The sequence below is a fragment of the Sporisorium graminicola genome, chromosome SGRAM_1, assembly GCF_005498985.1.
Source record: "Sporisorium graminicola strain CBS 10092 chromosome SGRAM_1, whole genome shotgun sequence".
NCBI classification, from domain to species: Eukaryota; Fungi; Basidiomycota; class Ustilaginomycetes; order Ustilaginales; family Ustilaginaceae; genus Sporisorium; species Sporisorium graminicola.
Window position 1 is genome coordinate 2273056 of NC_043719.1, and position 14529 is coordinate 2287584.

At 57.7% G+C, this 14529-nt stretch overlaps 3 protein-coding genes across 3 annotated transcripts; 2 read left to right on the forward strand and 1 right to left on the reverse strand.

Annotated features, from left to right (window-relative positions):
• Nucleotides 1-1211: 1211 nt before the first annotated feature.
• Nucleotides 1212-9845, forward strand: EX895_000808 (uncharacterized protein; the record flags this gene model as incomplete). Its single annotated transcript, XM_029881409.1, has 1 exon — nucleotides 1212-9845. The coding sequence occupies one exon, from the start codon at nucleotides 1212-1214 to the stop codon at nucleotides 9843-9845; it is 8634 nt and encodes a 2877-aa protein (XP_029742795.1).
• A 647-nt stretch (nucleotides 9846-10492) lies between these two features.
• Nucleotides 10493-12175, forward strand: EX895_000809 (uncharacterized protein; the record flags this gene model as incomplete). Its single annotated transcript, XM_029881410.1, has 1 exon — nucleotides 10493-12175. One exon carries the CDS (start codon nucleotides 10493-10495, stop codon nucleotides 12173-12175), a length of 1683 nt encoding a protein of 560 aa, XP_029742796.1.
• Nucleotides 12176-12357: 182 nt separating this feature from the next.
• EX895_000810 (uncharacterized protein) lies at nucleotides 12358-13416 on the reverse strand (the record flags this gene model as incomplete). Its single annotated transcript, XM_029881411.1, has 1 exon — nucleotides 12358-13416. The coding sequence occupies one exon, from the start codon at nucleotides 13414-13416 to the stop codon at nucleotides 12358-12360; it is 1059 nt and encodes a 352-aa protein (XP_029742797.1).
• Between the last annotated feature and the right edge of the window lie 1113 nt (nucleotides 13417-14529).

Here is a 14529-nt window from a genome sequence, read left to right on the forward strand (position 1 = left end):
CAATGGCTTCCACGGCTGTCTGCTGCAGCTGGCTCGCACGAGTGACAATGACGCGCTCTTCCGGGACGTGTACGTGTGTGTTGGTGTTGATGTGTTGGTTCGGAACCTTCCCCGCAAACGTGGTGCTCCATCAACACCATGACGTCGATGCCTTTTCTCTGTAGAACATCCCCCCTTCGGTATCTCAGTCGTTCGCCAAGCGGATGCCGACTGAGCTTGAAACCGCTCATGGTACGCTCGATGTAGGACGAGTAGTGACGTAGACACGCCGGGCCGTTCTCGATAGAAGCTCGGTCTGGAACGACGGCCTGCTTTTCCGCCAAGCCGATCAAGCGCGCTACAGCAAGTGACATGTTGCATAGACAGGGACAGTTATGCCTTGCCTCGTGACTGAACAATGCTTCTCCTTCCCCCTTCGCTCGCCTACAGGGTGGTAGCGAGGTGTCAGCTGATGGACGGCATGGGTTTGACGTTGTCACAAACACCGGCTCTCGCACCGGGATCAAGGGGAAGCCGGACCGATCGGGGTGTGACCTGGACGTGAACCCGATGTTGGTCTCAATCGGCTTTCTTTTTGCGTCCTCCTTTTCTGTCTTGAATTTCACAACCTGTATTCTTACAGCAGCAAAAGCCAATTAGCTTCTACGCTTGCTGCCGCTCAGAAGAAAAGCACTAGGAGGAGTTCTCCGAAGTTCGGTCGAAACTGCTACATCCAACAGCAGATAAGTAAAAGGCCCACAGGAGTTCAGAGATGGTCGGTGTTCCAGCGCAGGCTTCATGCATTTTTTGTGCTCAACTTTGTCAGATCGCCAAAGAGAACATACAAGAATCGAGCTGTCGTGCGTGCGAGAAAGCGAGAGTTCAGGGTCCAAACGCGAAATTGGCTGCAGCTCTCGCTCACACGTATGCATCACTCACACTTTTTTGGCATGCCTGCGTGCGCAGCAGCCAGCCTCTTCGCGCCCGGACCCTGAGCCATCTTCCTCAAGCTCGACCACCATCTTGACTCAACCGGCAGTCTATTGACACCGCACCGCACAGCTCACAAGCTGCAACGAAAGACAGAGAGACATAAAGCTCCACAGTGCGACGATGCAGAGGACAGCTTCGTAGCTGTGCTATCCGAGCTGGCATTGTGCACCAATTGCGGCTCTCCACCCCCTCACGCAACGACATAGTCCTCTCGATACGCCACGATACAGCCGCTGACCATGTCGACAGTGACAGAGCATCGCACTCCGATGCCGCCAAACACCTCCCCCGAGGAAGGTTTTACCTCGTTTGGGTTCCTCGACGACACCCAAGACACACAAGAGACTTCATTTGCACTTGGCAACCTCTTCAATCGCGTCAAGTCCGCGCTTGCAGGCGGCCTTGCTGTCGACATCGACTCGCCACACACTCCCGGAAATGATGCTGCAGATACAGCCCCAGCATCTCGAAAAAGCTCAGGATCTTACTCTACAAGGTCATCCAGCCGCCAAGCACACCAATCACCCTCAGTCGAAGCCTCCCAGCCCTTTGCGTCCACCTCCAGCCATGTCACGTCGCAGTACTCCAACTTTGCTGCGAATCGACTCGCGTCGATGCCGCAGCATAGAAAAGCCTCAATGGCGCATCCCTCACGCGGGCTCAGCAACATCGACGAATACCCCGAGAGCAGCCAATTGTCCAACCAGCGCATCACCTCTCCTGTCAACCGCTCTGGCCCCACGGAAGCAGGGCCTTCTAGATCTCGAGCTGATGCAGTCAGCCCAAACCGCAGCGCTGTAAGGCCAAGTCGAGATCGAGGCCTGCATCCATCTCACAGTTCGACTTCGATAGCCACTTCGCGCTCTGCGTCGAGCCTCTTGGCTGGAGCCGGCGCACCCTCCTCCCTCGCGCTGCCGCTCAAGCTCCGTAGCGTTGCACCTGCGCCTGCTGTCACATTTACATCTCCGGCCACAGCCATCCACGCTCGTTCTCACATTGCTAGTGTTGCCGGAAGCTACACCGAGGACCGTGAGTCCGTCATAGCCGATGACGGCGACATGGATCCAGACTCGTCCCGCGACACGCTGTACATGCTGCGCGGCAGCATCGACGGCGCCATTGATCGCTCCCACCTTGCCAAGCACGGCTGGTCCGCCATCCCGGGCTTTCCTCTCTCGAAAGACATCCTCGCTGACGACACAAGATCGGTCCGCAGCAGCTCCACACGACTCTATCGAAGCGACACCATCGAAGACAACCTTCATAACCGCTCCGAGGCTCAGATCGGTCTTCAGACCAGTGCGGACGCCATCGTACGCCGCATGAGAGGCGAAGGGCTCAGCCGCAAGTTCTGGATGGCCGACGAGAATGCTAAAGAGTGTCGCGAGTGTCTCTCCGTTTTCACCTCCTTCCGTCGCAAGCATCACTGCCGCATTTGCGGCCAGATCTTCTGCGGCCGGTGTGCAGCTCACGTCCTCAAGGGTAAGCGCTTCAAACTTGAAGGCATGATCCGCGCCTGCAACTTTTGCAAACGCATGCTCGAGGAGTACGATCGACACGAGCTCGAGAATCAGCGTCACAACAAGCTCAATCTTGTCACACAACGCGCCAGCAAGAATCCCAACCGCGTTCAGCCAGACAAGGATATGATTTCGGCTCCACTAGAGGCGCAGGTGCGAAGTCCTCAGGCCCAGTTTGCTGCCAACCATCTCTTCGCCAGCGCTTCGGCTAATCCGTCGGCATTCAGCAGCTTAGGCATGCATGCGAGCATGTCCGCTGCCTTTGGGTTTAGTGATCCAGATTCGAGGGCTGCGGCAGAGTTGCAAAATGATCTAAACGGCGATCGAGATGAGCGCGCAAGGAAGAAGAAAGCCGACGCTCCGCCCGTCGCGCCCTTTCGCAAAGGTATGGACGAGGAGGAGTTAGCGCCAGCGCGTCCTGACCCGGAAGATGATGAAGCGGCCCCGTCTCAGCTCGACCCGACCCTTGTCAACGGGTCTGCCCACCACACCTCTCGTACTCCAACGCCGAGCGCAGATGGACACGGCGCAACATCCCCGCCGACAAGCCCTCCCGACACGGTCAAAGGTGCAGCATCGACTTCTGCCAAGGCCAAGGACAGCTCCATGTCGGTGGCATTTCCCTTCTTACCTGCATCTGAACATGATCTGCCCTCTGCGATCCAATCGACTTCCGACTATCCACGTCTCCGTCTGGTGAGCGAGACAACGCGTCCCGTCACCCGATCGCGCATGCGCTCCCTTCGCACCATTGCATCTCTTGACCCTGCCCAGGCCAGCATATTGATCCGATCCCACTTTCACGGAAACGGTCGCGTCGAGTCTCCTATCCCGCCTGTGCCCCAGCCGTCGCCGCCGCAGCAACAGCGCGAAGAAGATGAAGATCCCGCACACGTTCACAACGAGATTCCCGAGTTCTATCGCGAGCTCCGTATCTGCGCTGAAGGCATTACACCGGCGCTTTTGGAGGCGTCCATCACCCACCGCGCCTTGGAGCATCTGCGCAAGATGATGGAGCAGACGCTCGCCCAGTCTGGCATCCATAATGTTCGCAAGTGGTGCGACGTCCTGTTGCCGTTCGTGCTCACCACCGTCTCACGCGTCAAGCCCGATGCTCGCGACGACCAGAGCCGCGACATTCGCGAATTCGTCAAGATCAAGCGCATCCCCGGCGGCAAGCCGGACGATTCTGAGTACGTGGATGGCTACGTGTGCACCAAGCACGTAGCCACCAAGCGCATGGCGGCCCTCATCCCCCTGACCAACGCTCGGATCATTGTCATCCGATTCCCGCTCGACTATCATCGTGGACCGAACCAGTTCATGTCGCTCGAGCCGCTCATGGCACAAGAGCACGAGTTCATTCGTATCCTCGTTGCGCGCATCATCGCGTTACGACCGCAGATTGTCGTCGTCGAAAAGGCGGTCTCACGCACGGCGCTTGAGCTGCTCGAGAAGGAAGGCATCGTTGTCGTATGGAGTGTCAAAGCGGACGCAATCCGCGCCATCAGTCGGTGCACCCAGGCTGACATCATTACGTCGATTGATCGTCTCGCTCTCGATCCACGCATCGGCCGATGTCGCTATTTTAACGTCGAGACCTTCCAGCATGCGTCACGACCAGAGTGGAGGAAGAGCTTCATGCGATTTGAGGGTACGCCCAAGCAACTCGGCTGTACAATCATCTTGCGCGGAGCGGACGGCGTCAAGCTCAGCCGTGTCAAAAAGATCTTGAACATGATGATATTCGTTGCCTACAACCTGCGTCTGGAGGGCCATGTCATGGCCGACGAAGGTGCTGCGATGGAGACCATCTACTCGGACAGCAGCCTGCTGAACGGATCGCATCCATGCGGCACCGTCGAAGAATGCACCTCCAATACCGCCGCCGACGAGCTCAGGCGGCTGCTCGAAGGCAACGACATCGAGACGGGCGACGAACCGTCCAGCCAGCTCGGACGCATCAGCGATAGTAAGACGTTCGTGCTGCAGTCGCGTGCTCGGATCTTGCGAGCCCTCAACATCTACGAGACGACGCTCATTACTTCGTCGGTTTGTATCCAGATTCCAGCTCCTTACACCATCCTGCAGCTCAAGCGCGTCAACGACAGACTCATGGAGCTGCTCGCCCACCAAGAAGCCGAAGAACTGCAGAGGATCTTAAAGGATGAGGGTCGGCTGCAAGACAGAGCTGCCACACCGCCGGCTTCCATCACAGAGCTTCCGGATGAAGCTGTGGTTGATGGCAGGGTCAACGGCGATACTCCTACTTCACCAGTGCTTGCTGCTACGTCGCAGTCAAGCGGAGCTTCACTTCTCTCGCCGGCAAGAGCAACGGGTGACGTGGCGAATCCAGTCGAGTCGCCCTCTGATGGCGATATCACTCCCAAGTACGAGACGCCAGGCATGCGCACGCATGACACCATTGTCGAAGAAGGCGAAGAGAGCAGCTCGGATGCAGCGCTGTCGCCGCCACGTGCCATCACGCCACAGCCCGACTCCGATCCTGCTGCCGCGGAGCAGCCAGACTCTGAGGCCGGTGAGACAGGGCAGACCAGGCCAGTTCCTCCGCCTCTTCAGCGCCGAGATGGCAGCGATGCCACCATTATGATCGAGACCGCCAGTCCGTTGGTCAGCGGCCCGAACACGACTACGCCCACGCCTCGGCCGTCATCGCCCGTTCATACTCGAATGAAAGAGGCGAGCCATGCGGCAGCGGCAGCGGATACGTCAACAGCTGTTGCTTCCGACAGCCTCGCCAACTTGGATTCTGCGGACATATCGATCAACAGATCCGTCTCTGCTCCCGTTTCGGAGGTGCCAACGCGACACCCTTCGCCTGCGCCCGGCTCGGTCCTTTCGCGGGCGAGTCAGGGCTCATCAGCCACAATCGAGGCGGGCTCCACCTCTCTGCTCAACACGATCAAGCAGGAGTCCCTGCCCGCCTTTGATCTCTTTTCGCTGCTCAAAGCGCCGTCCCAGATCGCCAGGGAGTCCGAGTTTGCCATCACGGTCGGAAGGCACCGAGCATCTCTGATGGAATGGGGAGGCTATCTCGACATTCAGCCGGACGCTGTCTCGCCATTCAATCACAAGCGCATTCAGATCATCGTTACGCGTTACTGCACGCTGACGCCGCGTCCCTGCGAAGGGCCCAACCTGGCGTCGATCGAGTTCTATGGCGAGCACGACGAAACTTTAGGCGAACACATCGAGCGTCTCGCCGCCAACAGCGCGAAAGGATGCGCAGTCAAAGGGTGCGGCAAGAACAATGTGCTGCACTACAACACATTTGTCCACAACCGCATCCGCATCCAGGTGGTGCTCGAGAGGTTTGTGTGCCCCCTGCCCAACGAGGAGAACCGACTGCTCAGCTGGAGCTACTGCAAAGTGTGCGAGAACGCCACGCCCGTTGCCCTTGTTACGGCAGAGACGTGGAGCTTCAGCTTTGCCAAGTACCTGGAGCTCTACTTTTACCGCCACGATCACTGCAAGACGCAGCTGTGCGAGCACGACTTCTACCGAGACCAGGTGCGTTATATCGCCTACCAGAACATGGCGGTACGATTCCACTCGGAAGAGGTCGACAACCTGTTCGAAGTGACAATGCCCCAGTTCAAGCTCTTCATCGATCCCGAGGTGCAGTGCAACATAAAGAACGAGGAGACGGCTGCCTTCGTACGCAAGAACCAGGCGTATTGGGACAGCGTCATGGCGCGCATCCGCGCGCTTGGGAACGACGCCTGTTCGGATGCGGCCGGCGTCAATCGCGAAAAGAATCGCGCCATCGTCTTTGAGATGATCCGTCGATGCGAGCTCGATCGGCGCGAGGTGGAGGCGCTCGTGGCAGAGCTGTACGAGTTCAGTCCGGCCACCGATGTGCTGTGTCTGAATCAGGCGCGGAGGATGCTGCAAGAGAAGGTGGTAAAGTGGGACGTCGACTTTATCGAGTTCGAGAAGAATTGCATTCCGTCTGAAAAGGACATACGCCGCATTACCACTACGCATCTCAAGCGACTCTTCTCTGAGAAGGATCCCTCCGAGACAACAATACGTTCCGAGACGACGTCGAGCTCTCTTCCGCCTGCTGCTGAGATCGACGAGAGCTCAACCGATGCACCCGAGGGCAAACCGAAAGGACGCGAGTCAGAAATGTCGACCACTTTTGCGGGCGAGAAAGGCGCGAGCAACGTCAGTGCTCAGACCATGGAGGCCCTCACTCTGGCAGGTGCCGATCTGTCCGTGATGCCAATGCTATCGGATCTCGTGACTCACACGGTCGAGACACCAATGAGCGAGGTGCCGCCGAATCTGGCTCCCCCAAGCGAGCTTGCCGCTGTCAAGGGCCAAGGCCAGAGTAAAGGCAACGGTGTCGATGCGCCAGAAGCCGTATCCCGCGCCAAGACGGTGCCCATGCAGCTGAACAAGGTCGGACGAGCAGATTCCTCCGCCAAGTATCGCGACGGCAACTTTGACGATGAAACAGATGCAGCCGACCTTTCGCCCGTCGAAGTTCGTCCCATGATCAGCCGACGAGCCTTGTCCAACCCCGTCACCGCGCCGTCCTCGCCGACGTACACCAAGTCTCGGAGCGCGTTCGAGACCGTCGGATTTCCTAGGGCGGACGAAAGCTCGTGCACGGAGGGTGAGCTCGCAGGATCGACAACGGGTGTGACTAGACGCTTTGACAATGCACGGCGGTATACCACTGGGACTCCCTCTGCTGCCAGCGGTAGTGGTGGTGCTGGAGCCGCTCCCTCCAGCGAAGCCGACGCCACTTCCCTTCGCGCTGATGGCAATGGCTCGTTGCGACGTCCCAGCTTGCGGCGTGGCAAGACCGAAGAAGTGCTGTCGCCGCATGCCAAGGAGATGCACAAGACCCGCAAGATTTCCGCTACGTTCGAAGAAGGCAACGACTCGGGTGTCAACTCGCCTTCTGCCACACCTGGGGCAGGTGGACGGTCGAGTCGGCTGCCAAGAGCCAAGCGTACGGATAGCTCCACTTCGGTTGCAACCGTTGGACGCCGAAGTGGCTCAGCAACGCCAAACAAGGGTGCTCAGCTTCCACCGCCTTCAAGCTACCGACCGCCAAAGGGTGAAGGACTTAAGGCGGGGCCCCGTCCCATCATTGGCCGGTCGGCTGCGTCTGCGGCAGCAGCGGCAGCGGCAGCGGCCGTGAACGCGTCGACGACGTCAGCCGGACCAGGCAATCGAAGTCAAAGTGGAGCATATCAATCGGACGGAGCCAGCAGTAGTCGAAACGTTGGATCAGGCAGCCGCGTGCCTATCGCTCGAAGGAGCGAGCACGGGCCTGGAACACGAAGTCGCGTGTCGACGATCGCGAAGCACTTTGACCGTATCAGTAAAGAGGCAGAGCGCGAGCGCGAGCGACAACATCGTCTTCTGCTGGCACAGCGTGCTAAGCGAGCTCGTCCTGTTGCCGTGACGCGAGCCAGGGTTGAGGTGTTCAGCAGCGTGCGAGAGGCCGTTCGAGACGACGAGAGCGAGCCGGACTCTGCTGTCGAGAATACAGATGATGATGGGGCGTCGGCCGCCGATGACGAGAGCGAAGACGATGACGAAGACGATTCGGAGGAAGACATGCACAAGGAAGCTTCGAGCTTTGGTGCCAAGCGGGGTCTTGCCTTGCCATCGGGTCGCAGATCGCAAAGTCGAGCGGATGGAAAGCAGCCGAAATTGAGTCGCTCCGAGGTGACTAGGAAGCATGCCAAATATAACCCGCCAGAGCAAGAAGGCGAGACGATCAAAGGAGCTGCCCAGACGGACAAGTCGACCGATGTAAATGCAGCCCAAGATCAAGGCCTGGAACGAGATTCAACATTGAAAGCCCGCAAGGGACTCGCACTGGCAGAGGGTATTGCTACTGCAGCCGCCGATCTTTCTGCGTCCGTGGCCAGCGCGGCGACGGCTGCAGCGACATCCTCATCGCAAGCAGACGATGCCTGTACGATTGCCAGCCAAGAGACGGGTCGAGCCACGAACATCTCGCCGCCGGCGCCAGCCAGCGAGCTCGAGTCGGATGCACAGTCGATTGCTGCGTCATCCTTGGCGACGACGAGCAATAATACCCAACTGACGCTGCCGTCCTACTTACGCAGCGGCTTTGCGTCGGATTCAGATTCGATGCCCAGTCTGGAGAGGAGCTTCCTGAAGACACTGTCGGGTTTCTGGGCCTTCCGCACGGGCGAGATGGTGCCGCTGGAATACCCGATGCTCAACTCGGAGCACGTGTTTACGGACTCGGACGTCATCTTTCGCGAAGACGAGCCGACATCGATCGTGGCGTTCACGCTCAGCTCGCTGCAGTACAAGGAGCGGCTCAAGGGGATGCGAAATGAGGGACCGCAAGTCAGAGAGAAAGAAGAGACCTTCATGCCCGGTAATGCGAGCATCGCTGGCTCTACCGATGGATGGGGAATCGTCGACCTGGAGACCAATGAGCTCGAAAGCACGCTCAAGAAGGAAGGGCGCCATTTCCGATGCGAGTTCGAGTCGGGCAGTACGCGGTTGTGGTGCAAGATCCTGTTTGCCGAGCAATTTGATGCTCTGCGCAGGACGTGTGGCTGCGATGTGTCGGTGGTCGAATCGCTCTCGCGCTGCTTCAAGTGGGACTCTTCGGGCGGCAAGTCGGGGTCTGCTTTCCTCAAGACGCGCGACAATCGACTGGTGGTCAAACAGCTGTCACGGTTCGAGATGGACGCCTTCTCCAAATTTGCTCCGCAGTACTTTGCCTACATGTCGCAGTGCATCTCGCGAGGGAGGAGGACGGCACTGGCCAAGATCTTTGGCTGCTTCCGAATCGGATTCCGCAATCCGCAGACGGGCAAGAGCCTCAAACTGGATTGCTTCGTGATGGAGAATCTGTTCTACGGCGTCGAGGGCATTCGGTCGTACGATCTCAAGGGCAGCACGCGCAATCGATACGTGCAAGAGACGGGAAAGGAGAGCGAGGTGCTGCTGGACGAGAACTTGATCGAAACGAGCCACCTGAATCCGATCTTCATCCGCGAGCACTCGAAAAAGCTGCTGCGCGCGAGCCTGTACAACGACTCGCTGTTCCTGGCCGACATGAACGTGATGGACTACTCGCTCATGGTAGGCGTCGATCGGAAGAGCAAGCAGCTGGTGGTGGGGATCATCGACTTTGTCAGGACGTACACGTGGGATAAGAGGGTGGAGAGCTTCGTCAAGGAGACAGCGCTGCTAGGTGGAGCGGGCAAAGGCGAGCCGACGATCATCACGCCTCCGGACTACAGGACGAGGTTCTTGACGTTCATAGATAAGGCGCTACTGTTGATGCCTGATCACTGGGTGGAGGATTGGGCGTTGTGATGTGCGATGGATTGCAATACTAATGAAACATATGATACCTTCACAGCTGCCAATGTGTGCTTGTTGACGTCTTGAGGGGTTGCTGGGGAGCTGAGAGCCGTTTTCGAAAGAATGGTGTTAAGTCGAGGCCAGCGCAGAAGTTCTTTCGATCGAACACGAACCAAAATAAGGAGCGCGTGCGAGAGGCGAAAAGACAACTCGCAGTCTTTGGAAGCTGCAAGAAGAAATGAACGAGCGCGCGCTCGACCACGCACAAACGCACAACGCACACTCTCAACGCAGATCTTCGCGCTAGGCTGGCTGAGCATTTCCTTCAGAAAAAAGTCGCGCGAGAAGGCGAGAGAAGCAGAAAAGCGCACAATCGAAGCAGCAAAGACCAACACGGACAGACGAAGGACACAGACACCGCTGCTCAAGAGGGTTGCAACGCTCCACTCTCAAACATCACCATCCCCTCAACCTGAACCCGCAGCATCTGAGCGGAACAGTCGAAAGATCTATCGAGGACTCTTGCTCGCCTATTGGGACTTTCGGACTCTCTGGCTCTAGCTACGAACAATCGAGTGTCTCTCTCGCATCACCACCTCAACCACCATCTCATCGGAAGAGCTGCTCGACAAGGCTCTTCACGCTCACATCACTTCATCATGGCGGGCAGATTCGGCGGTATGATGCCCAACGCGCCCATTATCCTGTTGCGCGAGGACACCGACATCTCACAAGGCACATCGCAGCTGTTGCACAATATTGGCGCCTGCACCTCCATCGTATCATGCGTCGCCTCGACATTGGGCCCTCGCGGCATGGACAAGCTCATCGTCAACGAGCGTGGACAAGCCACCATTTCCAATGACGGTGCTACGATCCTGAAGCTTCTCGACATTGTACACCCGGCAGCAAAGACGCTCGTTGACATTGCTCGTGCGCAGGATGCCGAGGTGGGAGACGGCACCACGTCCGTTGTGCTGCTTGCCGGCGAGATGCTCAAGGAAGCCAAGCCTTTCATCGAGGAAGGTGTTGCACCACATATCATCATCAAGGGCTACAGGAAGGCGGTGCAGCTCGCGGTGGAAAAGATCAAGGACATGGCCGTCACCATCGATAAGTCGGACAAGCAGGCGTTCCACGACCTGCTGCTCAAGTGTGCCGGCACCAGCATGTCGTCCAAATTGATCGTCTCGCAGCGTCCCTTTTTCAGCAAGATGGTTGTCGACGCCGTGCTGTCGCTCGACCAAGACGATTTGGACCAGAGCTTGATCGGTATGAAGAAGGTTCCTGGTGGAGGTATGCAGGACTCGTTGCTCGTACACGGCGTCGCGTTCAAAAAGACGTTTGCCTACGCCGGATTCGAGCAACAGCCTAAGAGCTTCACCAACCCTAAGGTGCTCTGTCTCAACGTCGAACTCGAGCTCAAGGCGGAGAAAGACAATGCCGAGGTGCGCATTAACGAGGTCTCCGAATACCAGGCCGTGGTCGACGCCGAGTGGCAGATCATCTTCAACAAGCTCGAAGCCATCGTCAGGACGGGTGCCAAGGTTGTTCTTTCCAAGCTTCCCATCGGAGATCTGGCGACACAGTACTTTGCCGACCGCGACATCTTCTGTGCGGGTCGTGTGCCCGCGGACGACATGAAGCGCGTGGTGCAGGCTGTGGGTGGTTCGGTGCAAAGCACTTGCTCGGACATCAACCCGGACAAGCACCTTGGCACGTGCGGCAAGTTCGAAGAGCGCCAGATCGGTGGCGAGCGATTCAATATCTTCGAGGAGTGCCCGCAGGCCAAGACGTGCACGCTGATCCTACGTGGAGGTGCCGAACAGTTTATCGCCGAGGTCGAGCGCAGTCTGCATGACGCTATCATGATCGTGCGCCGCGCTATCAAGAACTCGCACGTCGTGGCGGGTGGAGGAGCGACCGAGATGGAGCTCTCCAAGTTCCTGCGCGACCACTCGCGTACGATTCAGGGCAAGCAGCAGCTGATCATCGGTGCCTTTGCCAAGTCGCTCGAATGCATTCCGCGCCAGTTGGCCGACAATGCCGGTTTCGATGCGACCGATCTGCTCAACCGCCTGCGCATGAAGCACGCCCAGGGCGCCCAGTGGGAGGGCATTGACATCGATGCCGAGGACACGGCGGATCTGATGGAGAAGTTCGTTTGGGAGCCGAGCCTGGTTAGGATCAATGCGCTGCAGTCGGCGGCCGAGGCGGCTTGTCTGATCCTGAGCGTCGACGAGACGATCAGGAACCAGGCGAGCGAGAAGGCTCAGCCCGGCCCGAAGGCTCCGCCAGGAACCATGCAGAAGGCTTTGCGCGGTCGTGTGCCTCGTCGTTGAGCAACGCCCTCATCGAGATGTAATTTTACAAAGAAGTTCCTTTTTCGATTCCAGCGTCAATACGATAACTACTAGCAGTCACAGATGCATTGTCACGTTCGTCCTTTGAGCGAATATCTCTCGTGAGATCCAGTCCAGTCTATGGGGAAGAAACGTCTGTCTATCCATCCCTGCGCGAGTATTCAATTCCAGCTCCAACTCTTTTCAAAAGCATCAAACTTGTCCTGTATACTTTGCCAATCCTTGCCATCCTTCGACTCTTCCGTCTCGCCCCGCTTTTCGAGAAATGTAGCGCGCAGCGTTCTTTTCGCCAGCTCAAACGTCTGCCTCTCGTCCAATCCAAACCCGTCCATTACCAGCCTGTACTCGTTGGACAACGGGCTGCCAAACACCCCGCTGTCGTCGGTCGAGATGCAGCAGATGGTGGCGCCCTCGGTGGGACTGTAATGGAGTCCAAAGTGATGGTTCTCCAACGCGGCTACGGAGTTGGAGAGGAGGTTGCTGGTAAGACACAGCTCGATAGGAATGTTGGATGCTTTCAACCGCAGCATGTTGGAGGAGCTGACGAAGCAGCAGTGGCCGAACCTGTCTGGGTGGAAGTCGAGCATTTGGGACATTTCGCTATCTCTATCGGTGACCTCGCCGGCGTGCAGGGTGATCTTGAGGCCGAGCGATCGCGCGCGCTTGAGAGCGGGGAGGAACGTCGACCAGTCTCCCTTTGTCGGGTCGCCCGAAAGGTCGATCCCCACCACACCACGCTGCCGGTGAGCGAGTGCAAGGTCGATGATGCGTTCCGCGTCCGCAGCGGTATGCTTCCCCCGGTCGAACGACAGCAGCACCCGTAGCACCACCGCTCCTCCCTCCGCAGCGTAGCGCTCAAAGCCCCCAAACACGGCCCCGACATATTCCTCCAACCCCCCCTCCCCCTCCATCGCCCTCGGAGTGGTGCGGATCTCGGCGTACACCACCCCATCGCCCTCCAGGTCTTGTGCCACCTCGTACGCCAAGCGTTCCACGTCGGCCAACGTGACGACACACGAATGGATCACACGGAAAACATCGAATGCCTCACTGAGCGTGCGGGGCCAGCGCTTCAGGATGAATGCGCTGGACGCGTTGTCAACGTGGTGCGCAGAGGCGAGGTCGATCAGCGTCGAGCGCCGGATGCTGCCGTTGAGGTGGGCATGCAGTTCGATCTTGGGCAGGTTCTGGACGAATGACGATTGCCGAGCGGCGGTCATTGTGGAGCGAGTGAGGTTGTGGGTTACGGGCCAAGGAGGAGGTGTTGGAGAATTCTCGCGAAGTTCTCGCTACTGGACCGAGTCACAAGCGACGAGCACACTGCACTGTTCGCATTTTTTGACATCTGCTCACGCGGTTCTGCAACGCAAGGTACAAGACTCAACCTGAACTTATCAACCTTTCGAAGCCTCGGCAGATTGCAGGATGACGCCCCCCACGAGACTAGCTGGTCCAGACTGACTTGGGTGCGAGCAAGTGCAGAACTCGACAGCTCGTGAGCGACAAGATAGGCGTTTCCGATATGAAGAGGATTACTTTAGTCAGGGTGGGGACGCTGAGAAATCGCGATCTTGGACCCTGTGCTGACCCCCGATCTTCCACTCTCCCGCCTAGCTCTGCGACGGCCATACGCGCATACCGGAGCAGCCGGACGTCGTCACCGATTCTCTTCGTTGCGAAACGACGAGCATGTTCAACCGAAAGCCACGTTGTGTTTCAGACCCCTCGTGGATTACCCGTCATCTCTTTGCCATTCGCTGTGCGAGCGGCAAACGTGTTTCGGCGCGCCTAACTTTCCGTTGTGCGTTCAGGAAACTTTCTCTTTGTGCCTGTCGAGTCCCATCACGCCGCGAGCTCCCTCGGAACGGTTCGTCTACGGAGGCGGTGACGTCGATGATGCTCGTAGTGCACTTGGTCGGACCGGCGCTACACGGCAGTTCGAAGCCGATTGCTGTCTCAGTAAGATGTTCATCCAAACAGTTTGCTTCCCACATCTCAAAGGAAGATTGGCGTTTTTGGTTGCCACCATCGAATACGCACAAACATGACGAAGTCGGTTCAAACGTTGTGTGCAGATCCAATACTCCAAGAGCGCATCTTGTGACGAAGCTTGAAGCCTTTAGATGCTGTCGATGACATGCAAGGCCCAAACGACTTTTGCAAAGCTTCTGAAGGGGAAAGGATTTCGTACGGATGAGTCGACAGACGGCTCAATTTCGGTCCTCGTTAGGAGCTTGTCAAATTTGGCTTAATTTTATTAATTTGTACATATACGAAGATGCACGATTTGAGCTCTAAAAAGCCGCTCAGACATCGGGACCCTGCTTTTCCTG